Genomic DNA, 23,968 nt, shown 5'->3' on the forward strand with positions numbered 1-23,968 from the left:
GACAGTGTAGAGGGAGCTTTACTCTGTATCTAACCTGTGCTGTATCTGCCCTGGGAGTGTTTGATGGGACAGTGTAGAGGGAGCTTTACTCTGTATCTAACCCGTGCTGTACCTGCCCTGGGAGTGTTTGATGGGACAGTGTAGAGGGAGCTTTACTCAGTATCTAACCCCATGCTGTACCTGCCCTGGGAGTGTTTGATGGGACAGTGTAGAGGGAGCTTTACTCTGTATCTAACCCCATGCTGTACCTGCCCTGGGAGTGTTTGATGGGACAGTGTAGAGGGAGCTTTACTCTGTATCTAACCCGTGCAATACCTGCCCTGGGAGTGTTTGATGGGGCAGTGCAGAGGGAGCTTTACTCTGTATCTAACCTGTGCTGTATCTGCCCTGGGAGCGTTTGATGGGACAGTGTGGAGGGAGCTTTACTCTGTATCTAACCTGTGCTGTATCTGCCCTGGGAGTGTTTGATGGGACAGTGTAGAGGGAGCTTTACTCTGTATCTAACCCGTGCTGTACCTGCCCTTGGAGTGTTTGATGGGACAGTGTAGAGGGAGCTTTACTCTGTATCTAACTCGTGCTGTACCTGCCCTGGGAGTGTTTGATGGGACAGTGTAGAGGGAGCTTTACTCTGTATCTAACCCCATGCTGTACCTGCCCTGGGAGTGTTTGATGGGACAGTATAGTGGGAGCTTTACTCTGTATCTAACCCGTGCTGTACCTGCCCTGGGAGTGTTTGATGGGACAGTGTAGAGGGAGCTTTACTCTGTATCTAACCCGTGCTGTACCTGCCCTGGGAGTGTTTGATGGGACAGTGTAGAGGGAGCTTTACTCTGTATCTAACTCATGCTGTACCTGCCCTAGGAGTGTTTGATGGGACAGTGTAGAGGGAGCTTTACTCTGTATCTAACCCCATGCTGTACCTGCCCTGGGAGTGTTTGATGGGACAGTGTAGAGGGAGCTTTACTCTGTATCTAACCCCATGCTGTACCTGCCCTGGGAGTGTTTGATGGGACAGTGTAGAGGGAGCTTTACTCTGTATCTAACCCGTGCTGTACCTGCCCTGGGAGTGTGTGATGGGGCAGTGTAGAGGGAGCTTTACTCTGTATCTAACCCCTGCTATACCTGCCCTGGGAGTGTTTGATGGGACAGTGTAGAGGGAGCTTTACTCTGTATCTAACCCGTGCTGTACCTGCCCTGGGAGTGTTTGATGGGACAGTGTAGAGGGAGCTTTACTCTGTATCTAACCCGTGCTGTACCTGCCCTGGGAGTGTTTGATGGGACAGTGTAGAGGGAGCTTTACTCTGTATCTAACCCGTGCTGTACCTGCCCTGGGAGTGTGTGATGGGGCAGTGTAGAGGGAGCTTTACTCTGTATGTAACCCGTGCTGTACCTGCCCTGGGAGCGTTTGATGGGACAGTGTAGAGGGAGCTTTACTCTGTATCTAACCTGTGCTGTATCTGCCCTGGGAGTGTTTGATGGGACAGTGTAGAGGGAGCTTTACTCTGTATCTAACCCCATGCTGTACCTGCCCTGGGAGTGTCTGATGGGACAGTGTAGAGGGAGTTTTACTCTGTATCTAACCCGTGCTGTACCTGCCCTGGGAGTGTTTGATGAGACAGTGTAGAGGGAGCTTTACTCTGTATCTAACCCGTGCTGTACCTGCCCTGGGAGTGTCTGATGGGACAGTGTAGAGGGAGCTTTACTCTGTATCTAACCCGTGCTGTACCTGCCCTGGGAGTGTTTGATGGGACAGTGTAGAGGGAGCTTTACTCTGTATCTAACCCCATGCTGTACCTGCCCTGGGAGTGTGTGATGGGGCAGTGTAGAGGGAGCTTTACTCTGTATCTAACCCCTGCTATACCTGCCCTGGGAGTGTTTGATAGGACAGTGTCGAGGGAGCTTTACTCTGTATCTAACCCGTGCTGTACCTGCCCTGGGAGTGTTTGATGGGACAGTGTAGAGGGAGCTTTACTCTGTATCTAACCCGTGCTGTACCTGCCCTGGGAGTGTTTGATGGGACAGTGTAGAGGGAGCTTTACTCTGTATCTAACCCGTGCTGTACCTGCCCTGGGAGTGTTTGATGGGACAGTGTAGAGGGAGCTTTACTCTGTATCTAACCCCATGCTGTACCTGCCCTGGGAGTGTGTGATGGGGCAGTGTAGAGGGAGCTTTACTCTGTATCTAACCCGTGCTGTACCTGCCCTGGGAGCGTTTGATGGGACAGTGTAGAGGGAGCTTTACTCTGTATCTAACCTGTGCTGTATCTGCCCTGGGAGTGTTTGATGGGACAGTGTAGAGGGAGCTTTACTCTGTATCTAACCCGTGCTGTACCTGCCCTGGGAGTGTTTGATGTGACAGTGTAGAGGGAGCTTTACTCTGTATCTAACTCGTGCTGTACCTGCCCTGGGAGTGTTTGATGGAACAGTGTAGAGGGAGCTTTACTCTGTATCTAACCCCATGCTGTACCTGCCCTGGGAGTGTTTGATGGGACAGTATAGTGGGAGATTTACTCTGTATCTAACCCATGCTGTACCTGCCCTGGGAGTGTTTGATGGGACAGTGTAGAGGGAGCTTTACTCTGTATCTAACCCGTGCTGTACCTGCCCTGGGAGTGTTTGATGGGACAGTGTAGAGGGAGCTTTACTCTGTATCTAACTCGTGCTGTACCTGCCCTGGGAGTGTTTGATGGGACAGTGTAGAGGGAGCTTTACTCTGTATCTAACCTGTGCTGTATCTGCCCTGGGAGCGTTTGATGGGACAGTGTAGAGGGAGCTTTACTCTGTATCTAACCTGTGCTGTATCTGCCCTGGGAGTGTTTGATGGGACAGTGTAGAGGGAGCTTTACTCTGTATCTAACCTGTGCTGTATCTGCCCTGGGAGTGTTTGATGGGACAGTGTAGAGGGAGCTTTACTCTGTATCTAACCCGTGCTGTACCTTCCCTGGGAGTGTTTGATGGGACAGTGTAGAGGGAGCTTTACTCTGTATCTAACCCCATGCTGTACCTGTCCTGGGAGTGTTTGATGGGACAGTGTAGAGGGAGATTTACTCTGTATCTAACCCCATGCTGTACCTGCCCTGGGGGTGTTTGATGGGACAGTGTAGAGGGAGCTTTACTCTGTATCTAACCCGTGCTGTACCTGTCCTGGGAGTGTTTGATGGGACAGTGTAGAGGGAGCTTTACTCTGTATCTAACCCGTGCTGTACCTGCCCTGGGAGTGTTTGATGGGACAGTGTAGAGGGAGCTTTACTCTGTATCTAACCTGTGCTGTATCTGCCCTGGGAGCGTTTGATGGGACAGTGTAGAGGGAGCTTTACTCTGTATCTAACCTGTGCTGTATCTGCCCTGGGAGTGTTTGATGGGACAGTGTAGAGGGAGCTTTACTCTGTATCTAACCCGTGCTGTACCTGCCCTGGGAGTGTTTGATGGGACAGTGTAGAGGGAGCTTTACTCAGTATCTAACCCCATGCTGTACCTGCCCTGGGAGTGTTTGATGGGACAGTGTAGAGGGAGCTTTACTCTGTATCTAACCCCATGCTGTACCTGCCCTGGGAGTGTTTGATGGGACAGTGTAGAGGGAGCTTTACTCTGTATCTAACCCGTGCAATACCTGCCCTGGGAGTGTTTGATGGGGCAGTGCAGAGGGAGCTTTACTCTGTATCTAACCTGTGCTGTATCTGCCCTGGGAGTGTTTGATGGGACAGTGTAGAGGGAGCTTTACTCTGTATCTAACCCGTGCTGTACCTGCCCTGGGAGTGTTTGATGGGACAGTGTAGAGGGAGCTTTACTCTGTATCTAACTCATGCTGTACCTGCCCTAGGAGTGTTTGATGGGACAGTGTAGAGGGAGCTTTACTCTGTATCTAACCCCATGCTGTACCTGCCCTGGGAGTGTTTGATGGGACAGTGTAGAGGGAGCTTTACTCTGTATCTAACCCCATGCTGTACCTGCCCTGGGAGTGTTTGATGGGACAGTGTAGAGGGAGCTTTACTCTGTATCTAACCCGTGCTGTACCTGCCCTGGGAGTGTGTGATGGGGCAGTGTAGAGGGAGCTTTACTCTGTATCTAACCCCTGCTATACCTGCCCTGGGAGTGTTTGATGGGACAGTGTAGAGGGAGCTTTACTCTGTATCTAACCCGTGCTGTACCTGCCCTGGGAGTGTTTGATGGGACAGTGTAGAGGGAGCTTTACTCTGTATCTAACCCGTGCTGTACCTGCCCTGGGAGTGTTTGATGGGACAGTGTAGAGGGAGCTTTACTCTGTATCTAACCCGTGCTGTACCTGCCCTGGGAGTGTGTGATGGGGCAGTGTAGAGGGAGCTTTACTCTGTATGTAACCCGTGCTGTACCTGCCCTGGGAGCGTTTGATGGGACAGTGTAGAGGGAGCTTTACTCTGTATCTAACCTGTGCTGTATCTGCCCTGGGAGTGTTTGATGGGACAGTGTAGAGTGAGCTTTACTCTGTATCTAACCCCATGCTGTACCTGCCCTGGGAGTGTCTGATGGGACAGTGTAGAGGGAGTTTTACTCTGTATCTAACCCGTGCTGTACCTGCCCTGGGAGTGTTTGATGAGACAGTGTAGAGGGAGCTTTACTCTGTATCTAACCCGTGCTGTACCTGCCCTGGGAGTGTCTGATGGGACAGTGTAGAGGGAGCTTTACTCTGTATCTAACCCATGCTGTACCTGCCCTGGGAGTGTTTGATGGGACAGTGTAGAGGGAGCTTTACTCTGTATCTAACCCCATGCTGTACCTGCCCTGGGAGTGTGTGATGGGGCAGTGTAGAGGGAGCTTTACTCTGTATCTAACCCCTGCTATACCTGCCCTGGGAGTGTTTGATAGGACAGTGTCGAGGGAGCTTTACTCTGTATCTAACCCGTGCTGTACCTGCCCTGGGAGTGTTTGATGGGACAGTGTAGAGGGAGCTTTACTCTGTATCGAACCCGTGCTGTACCTGCCCTGGGAGTGTTTGATGGGACAGTGTAGAGGGAGCTTTACTCTGTATCTAACCCGTGCTGTACCTGCCCTGGGAGTGTTTGATGGGACAGTGTAGAGGGAGCTTTACTCTGTATCTAACCCCATGCTGTACCTGCCCTGGGAGTGTGTGATGGGGCAGTGTAGAGGGAGCTTTACTCTGTATCTAACCCGTGCTGTACCTGCCCTGGGAGCGTTTGATGGGACAGTGTAGAGGGAGCTTTACTCTGTATCTAACCTGTGCTGTATCTGCCCTGGGAGTGTTTGATGGGACAGTGTAGAGGGAGCTTTACTCTGTATCTAACCCGTGCTGTACCTGCCCTGGGAGTGTTTGATGTGACAGTGTAGAGGGAGCTTTACTCTGTATCTAACTCGTGCTGTACCTGCCCTGGGAGTGTTTGATGGAACAGTGTAGAGGGAGCTTTACTCTGTATCTAACCCCATGCTGTACCTGCCCTGGGAGTGTTTGATGGGACAGTATAGTGGGAGCTTTACTCTGTATCTAACCCATGCTGTACCTGCCCTGGGAGTGTTTGATGGGACAGTGTAGAGGGAGCTTTACTCTGTATCTAACCCGTGCTGTACCTGCCCTGGGAGTGTTTGATGGGACAGTGTAGAGGGAGCTTTACTCTGTATCTAACTCGTGCTGTACCTTCCCTGGGAGTGTTTGATGGGACAGTGTAGAGGGAGCTTTACTCTGTATCTAACCCCATGCTGTACCTGCCCTGGGAGTGTTTGATGGGACAGTGTAGAGGGAGATTTACTCTGTATCTAACCCCATGCTGTACCTGCCCTGGGGGTGTTTGATGGGACAGTGTAGAGGGAGCTTTACTCTGTATCTAACCCGTGCTGTACCTGCCCTGGGAGTCTTTGATGGGACATTGTAGAAGGAGTTTTACTCTGTATCTAACCCATGCTGTATCTGCCCTGGGAGTGTTTGATGGGACAGTGTCGAGGGAGATTTACTCTGTATCTAACCCGTGCTGTACCTGCCCTGGGAGTGTTTGATGGGACAGTGTAGAGGGAGCTTTACTCTGTATCTAACCTCGTGCAGTACCTGCCCTGAGAGTCTTTGATGGGACAGTGTAGAGGGAGATTTACTCTGTATCTTACCCGTGCTGTACCTGCCCTGGGAGTGTTTGATGGGACAGTGTAGAGGGAGCTTTACTCTGTATCTAACCTCGTGCAGTACCTGCCCTGAGAGTCTTTGATGGGACAGTGTAGAGGGAGCTTTACTCTGTATCTAACCCGTGCTGTACCTGCCCTGGGAGTGTTTGATGGGACAGTGTAGAGGGAGCTTTGCTCTGTATCTAACCCGTGCTGTACCAGCCCTGGGAGTGTTTGATGGGACAGTGTAGAGGGAGCTTTACTCTGTATCTAACCCGTGCTGTACCTGCCCTGGGAGTGTTTGATGGGACAGTGTAGAGGGAGCTTTACTCTGTATCTAACCCGTGCTGTACCTGCCCTGGGAGTGTTTGATGGGACAGTGTAGAGGGAGCTTTACTCTGTATCTAACCCGTGCTGTACCTGCCCTGGGAGTGTTTGATGGGACAGTGTAGAGGGAGCTTTACTCTGTATCTAACCCGTGCTGTACCTGCCCTGGGAGTGTTTGATGGGACAGTGCAGAGGGAGCTTTACTCTGTATCTAACCCGTGCTGTACCTGCCCTGGGAGTGTTCGATGGAACAGTGTAGTGGGTGCTTTACTCTGCATTGTGTGGGGGTGGGGGAGAATGTTTCTGATGGGATGCTTAACCTTCCCCGACCCCTGACCCTCTCTCTCTCTCTCTCTTTCCCCCCCCCCCGCACCCCGCAGATGGACGGTCCCAGGCTGCCTCCTTCGACTGCAAGTACATCGAGACCTCGGCCGTGCTTCACCACAACACATGGGAGCTGTTCGAGGGGGTGGTGCGCCAGCTCCGGCTGAGGCGGCAGGGAGGCCGGCGGGGCCAGGGGGCGGGGGGAGGGGGTCGGGAGGTGCGGCGGGAGAGTGTGACCGAACGGGCCCGGCGCTTCCTGCGAGGGCTGCTCAGCGGGGGCCAGCGGGGCTTTTTCCGTCAGCGCTCTAGATCCTGCCACGACCTCAGCGTGCTGTGACGTCCGGGAGCTGTTCTGGGCAAATCTTCCCCATCCTCCCTCCCCCTCTCCCTGTCATCCACAAACCCCCTCCTCTCCCCGTCCCACAAACCGCCTCCTCTCCCCAGCCCACCCTCCTCCTCAAGGCAACTCACTCCCTTTTTCTTGAAGCGAGCTTCGATCGCACGGTGGGGCTGGGTGGCGTACTTGTTTTTTTTTAAATCTGGTGAATTCCCCCTCTGCCTCGCTCCTATACACCCCCCTCGCCCATCCCCGTCTCCCTCCGCTTCCTCGTCCCCCTCCTGTTCCCCCTCCCCTATCTCCGTCCCCCTCCATCCTCCTCCTCTTCCTCCTCCTCCTCTCCTTCCCCCTCCTCCTCCTCTGCTTCCCCTCCTCCTCCACCTCCTCTTCCCCCTCCACCTCCTCCTCCCCCTCCCTCCTCTTCCTCTTCCCCCTCCCTCCTCCTCCTCTTCCCCTCCTCCTCCTCTTTCCCATTCCCTCCTTCTCCCTCTTCCCCCTTCCCTCCTAGAGTCATAGAGTCCTAGAGTTACACAGCACAGAAAGAGGCCCTTCGGCCCATCGTGTCCACGCCGGCCACCAAGCCCTGTCTAATCTAATCCCATTTTCCAGCACTTGGTCCATAGCCTTGTATGCTATGGCGTTTCAAGTGCTCAGCTAAATGCTTCTTGAATGTTGTGATGGTTCCTGCCTCTACCACCCTTTCAGGCAGTGAGTTCCAGATTCCAACCACCCTCTGGGTGAAAAAGTTTTTCCTCAAATCCCCTCTAAACCTCCTGCCCCTTACCTTGAAACTATGCCCCCTGGTTATTGACCCCTCTACTAAGGGGAAAAGTTCCTTTCTATCTACCCTATCTACGCCCCTCATAACTTTGTATACCTCCATCAGATCAGGTCCCCCCTCAGCCTTCTCTGCTCTAAGGAAAACAACCCCAGCCTGTCCAGTCTCTCTTCATAGCTGAAGCGCTCCAGCCCAGGTAACTTCCTGGTGAATCTCCTCTGCACCCTCTCCAGTGCAATCACATCCTTCCTATAGTGTGGTGACCAGAACTGCACACAGTATTCCAGCTGTGGCCTAACTAGTGTTTTGTACAGCTCCATCATAACCTCCCTGCTCTTATATTCTATGCCTCGGCTAATGAAGGCAAGTATCCCATATGCCTTTTTAACCTCCTTATCTACCTGTCCTGCTGCCTTCAGGGATCTATGTACATGCACACCAAGGTCCCTCTGATCCTCTGTCCTTCCTAAGGTCCTACCATTCATTGTGTATTCCCTTGCCTTGTTAGTCCTTCCAAAATACATCACCTCACACTTTTCAGGATTAAATTCCATTTGCCACTGTTCTGCCCATCTGACAAACTCGTCTATATCGTCCTGTAGCCTGAGGCTTCCCTCCTCGCTATTTACCACTCCACCAATTTTCGTGTCATCTGCGAACTTACTGAACATACCTCCTACATTCATGTCTAACTCATTAATGTACACTACAAACAGCAAAGGACCCAGCACCGATCCCTGCGGTACACCACTGGACACAGGCTTCCAGTCACAAAAACAACCTTCGACCATCACCCTCTGCCTCCTGCCACTAAGCCAATTTTGGATCCAATGTGCCAAATTGCCCACCTCCTCCTCTTCCCCCCCCCCCTTCCTTCCTCCTCTTACATAGAAACATAGAAGCTAGGAGCAGGAGTAGGCCATTCGGCCCCTTGAGGCTGTTCCACCATTTAATGAGATCATGGTTGATCATCCAAATTCAGTACCCTGTCCCTGCCTTCTCCCCATATCCCTTGATCTCTTTAGCCTTAAGAAATATATCTAACTCCTTCTTGAATATATTTAATGAATTGGCCTCAACTGCCTTCTGTGGTAGAGAATTCCAAAGGTTCACCACTCTCTGGGTGAAGAAATTCCTCCTCATCTCAGTCCTAAATGGCTTACCCCTTATCCTTAGACTGTGACCCCTGGTTCTGGACTCCCCGACCATCGGGAACATCCTTCCTGCATCTAGTCCTGTTAGAATTTTATAAGTTTCAATGAGATCCCCTCTCATTCTTCTAAACTCTTCCCCCCCCTCTTTCCCCCCTCTGCCCGCCCTCCCCATAGCACTCACCCCCCCCTTGAAACGGGACTTAAAACCAACCATTCCTTTGCGCTCAGTACCAAACACCGGGTGCGTGAGATCGGCTAAGTCAGCACAGGCCGGCAATAGAGCCTGGGCATTTCCTGCTCTGTGCAGCCGCCCACTACTCTCTCACGTTCTTCAACAAAAAATGCGAAAGTGCTACAGTGTATTTCGTGTTAAAAGCATGCGAATCATCTGAAACTGCGACGTGACTCTGCCTGTTCAGGGTCCGGCTGTTTATATGTAATGAGGTAACTACTGTTGAACGACGCCTGACCTGTACAATGTTTAATCGATGAAACTTTACTTGACAACTTTTCTAAAGGTTTTCATTAAAAAAAAAACAAAATATGATGCATTCTTTCTCTCTGTTTCTGTTGGATCCTAATCCTCCATTTCGCCCTTGAGGTCCATTTAAGTGGGACGGGAGACAAGTAGCGGCCTAGGCCTCAGGCTTCAGGCTTCGGGCCTACTAAGGGTTCACAGCCTGTTCGGGCAATGGCCTCTTGGATCTTGTTACATACTTGGATCATGGTGCTCCTCTCTCTAATGGGGAATTGCATGGGGCAGTGTAGAGGGAGCTCTCCTCTGTATCTAACCCGTGCTGTACCTGCCCTGGGAGTGTTTGATGGGACAGTGTAGAGGGAGCTTTACTCTGTATCTAACCCCGTGCTGTACCTGCCCTGGGAGTGTTTGATGGGACAGTGTAGAGGGAGCTTTACTCTGTATCTAATCCGTGCAGTACCTGCCCTGGGAGTGTTTGATGGGACAGTGTAGAGGGAGTTTTACTCTGTATCTAACCCGTGCTGTACCTGCCCTGGGAGTGTTTGATGGGACAGTGTAGAGGGAGCTTTACTCTGTATCTAACCCGTGCTGTACCTGCCCTGGGAGTGTTTGATGGGACAGTGTAGAGGGAGCTTTACTCTGTATCTAACCCTGTGCTGTACCTGCCCTGGGAGTGTTTGATGGGACAGTGTAGAGGGAGCTTTACTCTGTATCTAACCCGTGCTGTACCTGCCCTGGGAGTGTTTGATGGGACAGTGTAGAGGGAGCTTTACTCTGTATCTAACCTGTGCTGTACCTGCCCTGGGAGTGTTTGATGGGACAGTGTAGAGGGAACTTTACTCTGTATCTAACCCGTGCTGTACCTGCCCTGGGAGTGTTTGATGGGACAGTGTAGAGGGAGCTTTACTCTGTATCTAACCCGTGCTGTACCTGCCCTGGGAGTGTTTGATGGGACAGTGTAGAGCGAGCTTTACTCTGTATCTAACCCGTGCTGTACCTGCCCTGGGAGTGTTTGATGGGACAGTGTAGAGGGAGCTTTACTCTCTATCTAACCCGTGCTGTACCTGCCCTGGGAGTGTTTGATGGGACAGTGTAGAGGGAGCTTTACTCTCTATCTAACCCGTGCTGTACCTGCCCTGGGAGTGTTTGATGGGACAGTGTAGAGGGAGCTTTACTCTGTATCTAACCCGTGCTGTACCTGCCCTGGGAGTGTTTGATGGGACAGTGTAGAGGGAGCTTTACTCTGTATCTAACCCGTGCTGTACCTGCCCTGGGAGTGTTTGATGGGACAGTGTAGAGGGAGCTTTACTCTGTATCTAACCCGTGCTGTACCTGCCCTGGGAGTGTTTGATGGGACAGTGTAGAGGGAGCTTTACTCTGTATCTAACCCGTGCTGTACCTGCCCTGGGAGTGTTTGATGGGACAGTGTAGAGGGTGCTTTACTCTGTATCTAACCCATACTGTACCTGCCCTGGGAGTGTTTGATGGGACAGTGTAGAGGGAGCTTTACTCTGTATCTAACCTGTGCTGTACCTGCCCTGGGAGTGTTTGATGGGACAGTGTAGAGGGAGCTTTACTCTGTATCTAACCCGTGCTGTACCTGCCCTGGGAGTGTTTGATGGGACAGTGTTAGAGGGAGCTTTACTCTGTATCTAACCCGTGCTGTACCTGCCCTGGGAGTGTTTGATGGGATAGTGTAGAGGGAGCTTTACTCTGTATCTAACCCGTGCTGTACCTGCCCTGGGAGTGTTTGATGGGACAGTGTAGAGGGAGCTTTACTCTGTATCTAACCCGTGCTGTACCTGCCCTGGGAGTGTTTGATGGGACAGTGTAGAGGGAGCTTTACTCTGTATCTAACCCATGCTGTACCTGCCCTGGGAGTGTTTGATGGGACAGTGTTAGAGGGAGCTTTACTCTGTATCTAACCCGTGCTGTACCTGCCCTGGGAGTGTTTGATGGGACAGTGTTAGAGGGAGCTTTACTCTGTATCTAACCCGTGCTGTACCTGCCCTGGGAGTGTTTGATGGGACAGTGTTAGAGGGAGCTTTACTCTGTATCTAACCCGCGCTGTACCTGCCCTGGGAGTGTTTGATGGGACAGTGTTAGAGGGAGCTTTACTCTGTATCTAACCCGTGCTGTACCTGCCCTGGGAGTGTTTGATGGGACAGTATTAGAGGGAGCTTTACTCTCCATCTAACCCGTGCTGTACCTGCCCTGGGAGTGTTTGATGTGACAGTGTAGAGAGAGCTTTACTCTGTATCTAACCCGTGCTGTACCTGCCCTGGGAGTGTTTGATGGGACAGTGTAGAGGGAGCTTTACTCTGTATCTAACCCTGTGCTGTACCTGCCCTGGGAGTGTTTGATGGGACAGTATAGAGGGAGCTTTACTGTGTATCTAACCCGTGCTGTACCTGCCCTGGGAGTGTTTGATGGGACAGTGTAGAGGGAGCTTTACTCTGTATCTAACCCGTGCTGTACCTGCCCTGGGAGTGTTTGATGGGACAGTGTTAGAGGGAGCTTTACTCTGTATCTAACCCGTGCTGTACCTGCCCTGGGAGTGTTTGATGGGACAGTGTTAGAGGGAGCTTTACTCTGTATCTAACCCGTGCTGTACCTGCCCTGGGAGTGTTTGATGGGACAGTGTTAGAGGGAGCTTTACTCTGTATCTAACCCCTGGTAGTAGGGGGATGGGAGAAAGAGCGAGACAGAGGATTGTTAACAATGTTGAATGAGCGAACTGGAGTTTGGCTTCAGGCAAATCACATCGTGACTGTTATTAAGTTGCGGAGCCCATCTAAGCCTCCTCCTCCTCATTCTCTGCTGAGAGAGAGAGAGAGAGAGAGAGATGATTTAATGGGATTCATTGTAGGTGGGCGCAAGCTCCTATCTACTGTACCTCACCATCGCCTCGTCGTGAAAGCTGACTGCGTTGTGGGAGGGAGGGAGGGCTCCATTAGACTGCAGACTTTTCAACTCGCTGACCTCCGACATTTCAGTCTCCATAACATCGCTGGTCCCTGACGCCCCCCTCCACCCCCCGACCTCAGCCCCTCTGCTGCTGAATCCCTCCTCCGTACACTTCCTCCGCTCCGAACTCCAACTTTCCGCAGTGCTTTCCCCCACCTTCTACCCTCCGTAACCATCCGCTCGTCCGAAAATCCTGCTCATCCCGCGCACTAACTCCCACCGCGTCCCGTTCACCCGTCGCTGATCTACGTTGACTCCCAGTCCCGACAACGCCGTGAATTAAACATTTCCAAATCCCCCCGTGGCCCTTATCCCCCTCCCTATCTCTCTAACCTCCTCCAGCCCCTACAACTCTCCCTATCTCTGTAACCTCCTCCAGCCCCTACAACCCTCCCTATCTCTGTAACCTCCTCCAGCCCTACAACCCTCCCTATCTCTGTAACCTACTCCAGCCCCCTGCAACCCTCCCTATCTCTGTAACCTCCTCCAGCCCCTACAACCCTCCCTATCTCTGTAACCTCCTCCAGCCTCTTCAACCCTCCCTATCTCTGTAACCTCCTCCAGTCCTGTAGTGTATGTACCCGTCTACCTTTAAGAGAACTATTGTATGTAACCGTCCACCTTTAAGAGAACTACTTTAGGTGTTGCACTACTTTGTTGGCTTCTGTATACTGTAATACCGACGGTGACCACACCGGTATATAAGTGCTGTGTCAGGATTTATTGGGCAGATTCGCCCTGACCTTCGAATAGTAAAGTCCTGTTTTAAGTTACTCTGGTAGTCTGTGTATTAATTAACTAAACAACCCACAGACTTTACAGTGGCGACGAGTCCGATCGTACCCTGCGGCAACGATACTTCCGAAGCAGTTAACGAGCGTCGAGAAGAGGCAACCGCCCTCGTCATTCTGCTGGGAGAAAACTCGAGTCTGCAGAGCTGGAATGGAGAAAGAATTCAGAGACAAAGACTTCCATCAGCAACAGGCACTGACTGTCCCTTCTGCCACGGTGAGCAGTGAGCCGATCAGCACGAGAAGCAAGCCAGCCACGGTGACTGTGAGTAAGGGAAAAGTAAAAAGAATAACCGGAGGATAAGGGCGGTGCACTCGACCACGGTCGAGGGGGAAAGGAGCCGGACAGAAGTCGGGCCCAGAGGCGCTGAGGCTGGGGCAGCGTGGAGCAAGGAAGCCGCGGTACAGACAGGCTGGGGGACGCAATGGCGTCGTGAGACAGCTAGACCGCGACCGGCGAAAAAGGCCGGGCAGCGACCGAAGCCACGAAGCGCTGCGACCGGGAGCGTAGGCGCGGGAAGATATAAAAACTCAGCCGCAGCCGGGGAGGGAAGCACCGGACTGCGAGAGGGCTGGGAGGCGCGATTGGGAGCCGAGCGAGCGGGAGAGGCAGAGCCGACCAAGGGAGACTGAGCGAGAGCCAGTCCAGCGGCTGAAACTGTTCGCCGTCAACGGGGTGTACCCAGCGCCGGTAGAGCCGAGCGAGCGGGAGAGAGACAGAGCCCGAGCAAGGGGAACGGAGCGAGAGCCAGCCCAGCGGCTGAAACTGTTCTCCGTCAACGGGGTGTACCCAGCGCCGGTAGAGCCGAGCGAGCGGGAGAGAGACAGAGCCCGAGCAAGGGGAACTGAGCGAGAGCCAGCCCAGCGGCTGAAACTGTTCGCCGTCAACGGGGTGTACCCAGCGCCGGTTGCCCTGCCGAGAAAAGGGAAAGCACTGAAGCCGACGCGCAGGCTGTGAACCTGAAAGCCAGCGGCCGTCGACTGTGGGGGAAAGTGTACCCCTCCCGCTAGGGAAGAAACGCGGGAAGCCGCCATTAGGCGGGGAAGAAGACAGAAGCGGGAAACCGCCATTGAAGTGGGCGGGGAGAGAAGATAAGCGCGGGAAACTGCCATTTTCGCGGGAACCGCCATCTTGGAAAAAAATAAATAAAAGAAAATTTAAAGAAATAATTCGTGGTGTTTATCAGGAAGAGAGGAAGATGCCTAAGCGTGGTAACCTCAACGATTTTAATTCTGAGGTAGAAGACTGGGCCACGTATGTGGAACGCATTGAGATCTATTGTGAGGCCAATAAAATAGAAGAAGATGACAAAGCTATAACCTTGCTAAACTCGATGGGCGCGAAGACATATGAGCTCTTGAAGCATCTACTAGCACCAGCTAAACCGGCGGATCAGACTTTCGATGATATTGTGACTGTTCTGAAGGATCACTTGAACCCCACACCGTTGATGTTGGCGGAACGATTCAAATTCTATGCGAGAACGCAAAGGAAAGACGAAAGCAACGCAGAATACTTGGTCGAACTGCGTAGACTAGCGAAACACTGCCAGTTTGGAGGGAATCTGACAGAGGCATTGCGAGACAAGTTCGTGTGCGGAATGTCAAAGGAAGGAACGCAAAAACGACTGCTCGAAGAGAACGATCTTATACTTGATAAGGCTGTCCTTATTGCTGCATCGAACGAAGCCGCAGCGAAAGGAACGGCGGAAATGCAGCTAAAGGCAGCGGCACTCAGTGTGCAGCAAATTACTTCGGGTACAATGAAATGCTATCGTTGTGGGAAGACAACACACGACCAGAACCAATGCTGGTGTAAAAACCAGGAATGTAGGAAATGTGGCAAGCTCGGTCACATAGCTAAGGTATGCCGGTCAGGAAAGAAGACCAACAATAATGAGTCACCACAAAAGAGGTACAGAAAGGTACATGAGGTGACTAGGAAGAGTCCGGAAGAACAGAATTCGGACTCACACTCCAACTGCAAGGAACTGGATAGTCTGAGAATTCACAATGTGAGTAATGAAGCTGACCGACAAGCTATCTGGATCACACTACAGATTGCAAAAGTCCAAGTGAAAATGGAAGTGGACACCGGATCGGCGTTGACGGTCATGAATAAGCATGATTATAAAAAGTTATTCAAGCATATTCCCCTACGGGATACGGAACTAGTATTGCAGACATACACGGGGCACAAAGTATACCCCATCGGAAAGATAGAAGTCAAGGTGAGATACAAGGACAAAGATCACCAAAGGATGGACCTGTATGTGTTGCCTGAGGGAGGTCCACCACTTCTGGGACGGGAGTGGATCAGGAAAATAAAGATAGACTGGCATTCACTAAACACCATGACGGTAGGTTCCGGAAAGGAAGATGTCAAACCTGAACGGTTGTCCAGAATATTGGACGAAGCTAAAGAGGTATTCCAGCAAGGACTGGGAACACTGCGAGGAATTAAAGCAAAGGTTAAGATTGCAGAACATGCAAGCCCAAAATTTTTCAAAGCCAGATCGGTACCTTACGCGATACGACCTGCTGTGGAGGCAGAACTGGAAGAACTTGAACGATCAGGGGTACTGTCAAAAGTGGACTGGAGTGAGTGGGCCACGCCCATTGTTCCCGTCATGAAGTCTTCACCAAGTAACAAGCCAGGGGGACCGGGGAAGGTCCGCATCTGCGGAGACTTCAAGATCACAGTGAATCCGGTGCTTCACACGGTACAATACCCGCTTCCGCGGATTGAAGATATCTTTGCTTCGTTGGCTGGAGGGAAACACTTCACCAAGATAGACCTGGCACAGGCATACTTACAAATGGAAGTTGAGGAAGAGTCGCGTCAGTACCTCACCATCAACACACACAGAGGCTTGTATCGTTATAATAGACTGGTTTTTGGGGTAGCTTCGGCTCCAGCAATTTGGCAGAGGGCCATGGAGCAGGTATTACAAGGAATTCCAAGCACGCAGTGTTACTTAGACGATATCCTGATTACGGGAGAAGACGAGGAAGAACACCTCACAAATTTGAAACTGGTGCTCACTAGGTTGAAGGAATATGGCCTTCGAGTTAATCGCAAGAAATGTGAGTTCTTCCAAAAACGGATCTCGTACTGCGGTCATGTCATTGACCGAGAGGGGCTGCACAAGTCACCTGACAAGATAGAAGCTGTCGTGAAGGCCCCCACTCCGGAAAATGTACCACAGTTAAGATCATTCTTGGGGTTGATTAATTATTATCACAAGTTTCTGCCGAATCTATCCACGGTGCTGCATCCGCTGAATGCTCTGTTGCGGAAAGAAGTACCATGGAAGTGGAGTGAGGAATGTAAAAAGGCCTTTCGCAGAAGCAAGGCGTTGATTACCTCTGAAGAAGTGTTGGCTCATTTCAACCCAACGTTACCTCTTCGTCTAGCTTGTGATGCTTCCCCCTATGGAATTGGAGCAGTACTTTCACACAAGTTACCAAATGGCTCGGAAAGGCCAGTGGCATTCGCGTCCTGATCATTGACCTCCACGGAGCGAAATTATGCTCAAATAGATAGGGAGGCCCTCAGCCTTGTGTGGGGCATAAAGAAATTCAATCATTACCTGCAGGGCAAGAAGTTCACATTACTGACAGACCACCAGCCGTTGGTGTCCATATTCAACCCTAACAAGGCCGTTTCCACCATGACAGCGCAAAGGTTACAGAGGTGGTCCGTGTTACTTGGGGCACACCAATATGACATCGAATACAAAAGGTCCAAACAGCATGGAAATGCTGATGGGTTATCGCACTTGCCATTGCCGATAGTAGAAGAAGCGACTACAGTGGACCCGGTAGAGATGTTCCACTCATCCATAGTGGAATGTCTACCAGTAACAAATTTGATGATCGAAAACGAAACAAGAAATGACCCGACTCTCTCATGAGTCTATGATTTAACGGTGGAGGGATGGCCAGCACAGGGCGAACCAACGCTGCCAGCATTTTCGCAGAGAAAAGAACAGCTGTCAGTGTGTCGAGGAACCCTGATGTGTGGATCTAGAGTGGTGATTCCACCCAAACTTCAACAGAAGGTGTTAAAGGAGCTGCACGAGGGACATCTGGGTGGAGTGAAAATGAAGAACCTAGCAAGAGCGTTTGTGTGGTGGCCAGGCATTGATGGGGACATCGAAGAAATCACTAAGAGCTGTCTAGGATGCCAGAAGGTCCAAAACGCGCCACCACAGGCTCCTCTGCATCCATGGGAGTGGCCCTCATCTCCTTGGCAAAGGGTACACATCGACTTTGCTGGTCCATTTATGGACTCAATGCTTCTAATAGCGGTGGATGCACACTCCAAGTGGCCGGAGGTAATAAAGATGTCCACCACCACCACGGAAAAAACCATCACAGTGTTAAGGACCATATTTGCCAGGAATGGGCTGCTGGAACAGATCTGTTCTGATAATGGACCGCAATTTGTGTCCGAAGAATTCAAGAAATTCTTAAAGAGCAATGGGGTTAAGCACTACACGTCAGCCCCATACCATCCCGCCTCCAATGGATTAGCTGAAAGGTTTGTCCAGACCTTCAAGAAGGCCATAAAGGCCATGGGTAATGAAGCCATTAACTTACAACATAAGGTGGATAGCTTCTTGTTGGCGTACAGGAATGCAACACATGCGGTCACAAATCAAACTCCCGCCATGATGTTTTTTAATAGACGACTAAGATGTCGGCTGGATTTGCTTAAGCCAAACGTCAGAAGGGACGTAGAGAACCGGCAATTCCAGGGCATGAATGAAAGGCCAACTAGATCTTTTCAGATAGGTCAACAAGTTTTGGCCCGGGACTACCGTACCGAGAAATGGCAGCCTGGAACTATTGGAAAAAGGCTAGGGCCGTTGATGTATACGGTGGACATTGGGGACAGTATAATAAGGCGCCATGTTGACCAGATCATAGGGTCAGCCACAAATGGCCAATCTACTCCACCACCTTACACGGTTAATGTTGAGACAGAGATACCCAGAGCACCTACCTCCGATCTGGTAATACTGGAATCAGATGAACCTGACACTGTCCTTCAAGCCGAATCGACCTTGCCAGAAGCACCTACTACCCCGCCGGGTGTTACGACACCACCGAGGCGTTATCCGGACAGAGTCCGGAAACCTCCAGAGAGACTGAATCTGTGAACTGTCTTGCATAAAGTTGTATATATGTTATAATGTATGTTTAATGGGGAATCAGTATGTTGTAAGCTAAAAAGGGAGGATTGTAGTGTATGTACCCGTCTACCTTTAAGGGAACTATTGTATGTAACCGTCCACCTTTAAGAGAACTACTTTAGGTGTTGCACTACTTTGTTGGCTTCTGTATACTGTAATACCGATGGTGACCACACCGGTATATAAGTGCTGTGTCAGGATTTATTGGGCAGATTCGCCCTGACCTTCGAATAGTAAAGTCCTGTTTTAAGTTACTCTGGTAGTCTGTGTATTAATTAACTAAACAACCCACAGACTTTACAAGTCCCTACAACCCTCCCTATCTCTGTAACCTCCTCCAGCCCTACAACCCTCCCTATCTCTGTAACCTCCTCCAGCCCCCTACAACCCTCCCTATCTCTATAACCTCCTCCAGCCCTACAACCCTCCCTATCTCTGTAACCTCCTCCAGCCCCCTACAACCCTCCCTATCTCTATAACCTCCTCCAGCCCCCTACAACCCTCCCTATCTCAGTAACCCCCTCCAGCCCCCACAACCCTCCCTATCTCTGTAACCTCCTCCAGCCCCACAACCCTCCCTATCTCTGTAACCTCCTCCAGCCCCCACAACCCTCCCTATCTCTGTAACCTCCGCCAGCACCTACAACCCTCCCTATCACTGTAACCTCCTCCAGCCCCTACAACCCTCCCTATCTCTGTAACCTCCTCCAACCCCTACAACCCTCCCTATCTCTGTAACCTCCTCCAGCCCCTTCAACCCTCCCTATCTCTGTAACCTCCTCCAGCCCCGACAACCCTCCCTATCTCTGTAACCTCCTCCAGCCCCTACAACCCTCCCTATCTCTGTAACCTCCTCCAGCCACTACAACCCTCCCTATCTCTGTAACCTCCTCCAGCCCCTACAACCCTCCCTATCTCTGTAACCTCCTCCAGCCCCTTCAACCCTCCCTATCTCTGTAACCTCCTCCAGCCTCTACAACCCTCCCTATCTCTGTAACCTCCTCCAGCCCCCTACACCCCTCCCTATCTCTGTAACCTCCTCCAGCCACTACAACCCTCCCTATCTCTGTAACCTCCTCCAGCCCCTTCAACCTTCCCTATCTCTGTAACCTCCTCCAGCCTTACAACCCTCCCTATCTCTGTAACCTCCTCCAGCCCCCTACACCCCTCCCTATCTCTGTAACCTCCTCCAGCCACTACAACCCTCCCTATCTCTGTAACCTCCTCCAGCCCCTTCAACCTTCCCTATCTCTGTAACCTCCTCCAGCCTTACAACCCTCCCTATCTCTGTAACCTCCTCTAGCCCCCTACAACCCTCCTAGATCTCTGCGCTCCTCCAATTCCGGCCTCTTGACCATCCCCCTGATTTTCATCGCTCCACCATTGGCGGCCGTGCCTTCAGCCGCCTGGGCCCTAAGCTCTGGAATTCCCTCCCTAAACCTCTCCGCCTCTCTCTTTCCTCCTTTAAGACGCTCCTTAAAACCGACCTCTTTGACCAAGCTTTTGGTCACCTGTCCTAATACCTCCTTCTGTGGCTCGGTGTCAAATTTGTGTTTGACTTACGTTCCTGTGAAGCGCCTTGGGACGTTTTACTACGTTAAAGGCGCTATATAAATGCAAGTTGTTGCTGTTGTTTGCTCTTGTGAGGGACCATATCTCAGCAGGTATAGGAACAGGAGGAGGCCATTCAGCCAGAACTCTCTTCCACCATCTACAAGGCACAAGTCAGGAGTGTGATGGAATACTCTCCATTTGCCTGGATGAACGCAGCTCCAACAACACTCAAGAAGCTCGACACCATTCAGGACAAAGCAGCCCGCTTGATCGGCACCCCAACCACCACCTTAAACATTCACTCCCTCCACCACCGGCGCACCGTGGCTGCAGTGTGTACCATCTACAAGATGCACTGCAGCAACTCGCCAAGGCTTCTTCGGCAGCACCTCCCAAACCCGCGACCTCTACCACCTAGAAGGACAAGGGCAGCAGGCGCATGGGAACACCACCACCTCCAAGTTCCCCTCCAAGTCACACACCATCCTGACTTGGAAATATATCGGCCGTTCCGTCATCGTCGCTGGGTCAAAATCCTGGAACTCCCTCCCTAACAGCACTGTGGGAGCACCTTCACCACACGGACTGCAGCGGTTCAAGAAGGCGGCTCACCACCACCTTCTCAAGGGGCAACTAGGGAGGGGAAATAAATGCACAGTGAAATAAGAAAAAAAGAAAGACTTGCATTTCTATAGCGCCTTTCACAACCTCAGGATGCCCCAAAGCGCTTCACAGCCAATAAAGTATTTTTTGAAGTGTAGTCACTGATGTAATGTAGGAAACGCGGCAGCCAATTTACGCACAGCAAGCTCCCACAATCAACAAAGAGACAATGACCACATAATCTGTTTTCATGATGTTGATTGAGGGATAAATCTTGGCCCCAGGACAGATTGGAAAACTTCCGGGCTGTTCTTTGAACTAGTGCCAGGGGATCTTTTGCCCCCACCTGAGAGGAGACGGGGCCTCGGTTTAACGTCTCATCCAAAAGACGGCACCTCCGACAGTGTGGCACTCCCTCAGTACTGCCCCTCCCGACAGTGCGGCACTCCCTCAGTACTGCCCCTCCGACAGTGCAGCGCTCCCTCAGTACTGCCCCTCCGACAGTGCGGCACTCCCTCAGTACTGCCCCTCCGACAGTGCAGCGCTCCCCCAGTACTGCCCCTCCGACAGTGCAGCACTCCCTCAGTACTGTCCCTTGGACAGTGCGGCGCTCCCTCGGTACTGCCCCTCCCACCGTGCAGTACTCCCTCATCACTGCCCCTCCGACAGTGCATCACTCCCTCAGTACTGCCCCTCCAACTGTGCGGCGCTCCCTCAGTACTGTCCCTCCGACAGTGCGGCGCTCCCTCAGTACTGCCCCTCCGACAGTGCAGCGCTCCCTCAGTACTGCCCCTCCGACAGTGCGGCGCTCCCTCAGTACTGCCCCTCTGACAGTGCGGCGCTCCCTCAGCACTGTCCCTCCGACAGTGCGGCGCTCCCTCAGTACTGCCCCTCCGACAGTGTAGCGCTCCCTCAGTACTGCCCCTCCGACAGTACAGCGCTCCCTCAGTACTGCCCCTCCGACAGTGCAGCACTCCCTCAGTACTGTCCCTCCGACAGTGCGGCGCTCCCTCAGTACTGCCCCTCCGACCGTGCAGTACTCCCTCATCACTGCCCCTCCGACAGTGCGGCGCTCCCTCAGTACTGACCCTCCGACAGTGCGGCGCTCCCTCAGTACTGACCCTCCGACAGTGCAGCGCTCCCTCAGTACTGTCCCTCTGACAGTGCAGCGCTCCCTCAGTACTGTCCCTCCGACAGTGCGTCGCTCCCTCAGTACTTGCTCTCCAACAGTGCAGCAGTCTCTCAATACTGACCCTCCAACAGTGCAGCACTCCCTCAGTACTGCCCCTCCGACAGTGCGGCACTCCCCCAGTACTGACCCGCCAACAGTGCGGCGCTCCCTCAGCACTGACCCTCCGACAGTGCGGTGCTCCCTCAGTATTTCCACTCTGACAGTGCGGCGCTCCCTCAGTACTGCCCCTCCGACATTGCAGCGCTCCCTCATTACTGCCCCTCCGACAGTGCGGCACTCCCTCAGTACTGCCCCTCCCACATTGCAGCGCTCCCTCATTACTGTGCCTCCGACAGTGCGGCGCTCCCTCAGTACTGCCCCCCCGACAGTGCAGCACTCCTTCAGTACTGCCCTTCCAACAGTGCAGCGCTGCCTCAGTACTGCCCCTCTGACAGTGCTTGTGTGAGTATGAGTGACTATGAAAATACACGTGATTGGGGTTAGCTCAAGTCAAAAAATGAGGCTAAGATCTCTCAGCTGGTGTGAACATGGGTGGTAGTGAATGAGTGTGAGTGAGTGTGAGTCTGGGTGTGACACAGTGTGCACTAGGTTCAGTGCGCTCAGGACCTAGTCTGCAAGGGGTGAGGACAACCTGGAATGCACGAGCGCTGGGAGATTCTGAGTCCAGACAGGAAGACATCCCAGCCTCCTCCACAAGGCCGTGTTGCCAGGAGACGGCCGTTGCTAAGCGACGGGACAGGATTGTTAACGAGCCGTCCACAGCTCATGGGGGAGGGGAAGAGAAAATGATTCGCCTTCATTGCACGGGCTAAAAGCCCTCAACTCCGACCTGCAAAACCTCGCTCACACTCTCCTTCTCTCTCCAGCCCCTCCATCTCTCCCTCTCTCTCCCTCTCCCTCCCTCTGTCCCATTCATCTCTCTCTCTGTCTCACACTCCTTCACTCACTCTAGTGCACTCTGTCGCTCTCTCCCTCTCCCTCTCTCTCCCTCTCCCTCCCTCTGTCCCATTCATCTCTCTCTCTGTCTCACACTCCTTCACTCACCCTAGTGCACTCTGTCGCTCTCTCCTTCTCCCTCTCTCTCCCTCTCCCTCCCTCTGTCCCATTCATCTCTCTCTCTGTCTCACACTCCTTCACTCACTCTAGTGCACTCTGTCGCTCTCTCCCTCTCCCTCTCTCTCCCTCTCCCTCCCTCTGTCCCATTCATCTCTCTCTCTGTCTCACACTCCTTCACTCACTCTAGTGCACTCTGTCGCTCTCTCCCTCTCCCTCTCCCTCCCTCTGTCCCATTCATCTCTCTCTCTGTCTCACACTCCTTCTCTCACCCTAGTGCACTCTGTCGCTCTCTCCCTCTCCCTCTCTCCCTCTCCCTCCCTCTGTCCCATTCATCTCTCTCTCTGTCTCACACTCCTTCACTCACTCTAGTGCACTCTGTCGCTCTCTCCTTCTCCCTCTCTCTCCCTCTCCCTCCCTCTGTCCCATTCAACACTCTGTCTCACACTCCTTCACTCACTCTAGTGCACTCTGTTGCTCTCTCCTTCTCCCTCTCTCTCCCTCTCCCTCCCTCTGTCCCATTCATCTCTCTCTCTGTCTCACTCTCCTTCACTCAATTCAATTCAATTCAATTCAAATCGCTTTATTGGCATGATAAGGTACATCTTATGTTGCCAAAGCATCAAAATACATTTATGGTTGAGCACATAAACGAAGTTCTATTCATACAGTGTATAAACAGGTATATCCCTGAGTGTATAAATATACATTCGCATTGTTTATATATATTCTTTTCTTAGTTTACTGGTTGTCCCTCTGTTCATGGCAAGCTGTAACATAGTGTGCCGCCAGTGCTACACAGTTTCTCTCCTCCCCCAGTAGGTATGGGAGTTTTTGGTCGTCATTCAAATTTCTGAATTCAGGGCATATTTGTGAGAATTTTTGGTAGAAATTCTCCCTGATGCCCTGATATTTTCCACAGGCTGTGAAGAAGTGCATCTCTGTCTCCACTACTCCCTGACTGCAGTGAGAGCATATCCTGTCCTCTCTTGGCAGCCTGGTCTGCCTGTGTCTGCCTTTTTCGATCGCCAGGCTATGTTCGCTAAGTCTGTACCTTGTCAAGGTTCTTCTCAGTTTGTTATCCTTTACCATGATCAGGTACTCAGCCATGTTGTATTGTCTGTTTAGG

The 23,968-nt window shown here is 52.1% G+C and overlaps 1 protein-coding gene across 2 annotated transcripts in view; it reads left to right on the top strand.

The window, feature by feature from the left end:
• LOC147118177 (GTP-binding protein REM 2-like) overlaps positions 1–9,590 on the top strand; it is a 59,296-nt gene extending 49,706 nt beyond the window's left edge. For both annotated transcript variants that reach the window (XM_085984282.1, XM_085984283.1), the window contains exon 4: positions 6,788–9,590. In XM_085984282.1, coding sequence (XP_085840408.1) covers positions 6,788–7,068 — 281 coding nt within the window. In that variant the 3' untranslated portion in view covers positions 7,069–9,590. The remainder of the gene's footprint in view (positions 1–6,787) is intronic.
• The last annotated feature ends 14,378 nt before the right edge of the window (positions 9,591–23,968 follow it).

This window comes from Somniosus microcephalus, chromosome 4 (assembly GCF_052327205.1).
Source record: "Somniosus microcephalus isolate GS21.2 chromosome 4, FLI_Smic_1.0, whole genome shotgun sequence".
Classification (NCBI taxonomy): Eukaryota; Metazoa; Chordata; class Chondrichthyes; order Squaliformes; family Somniosidae; genus Somniosus; species Somniosus microcephalus.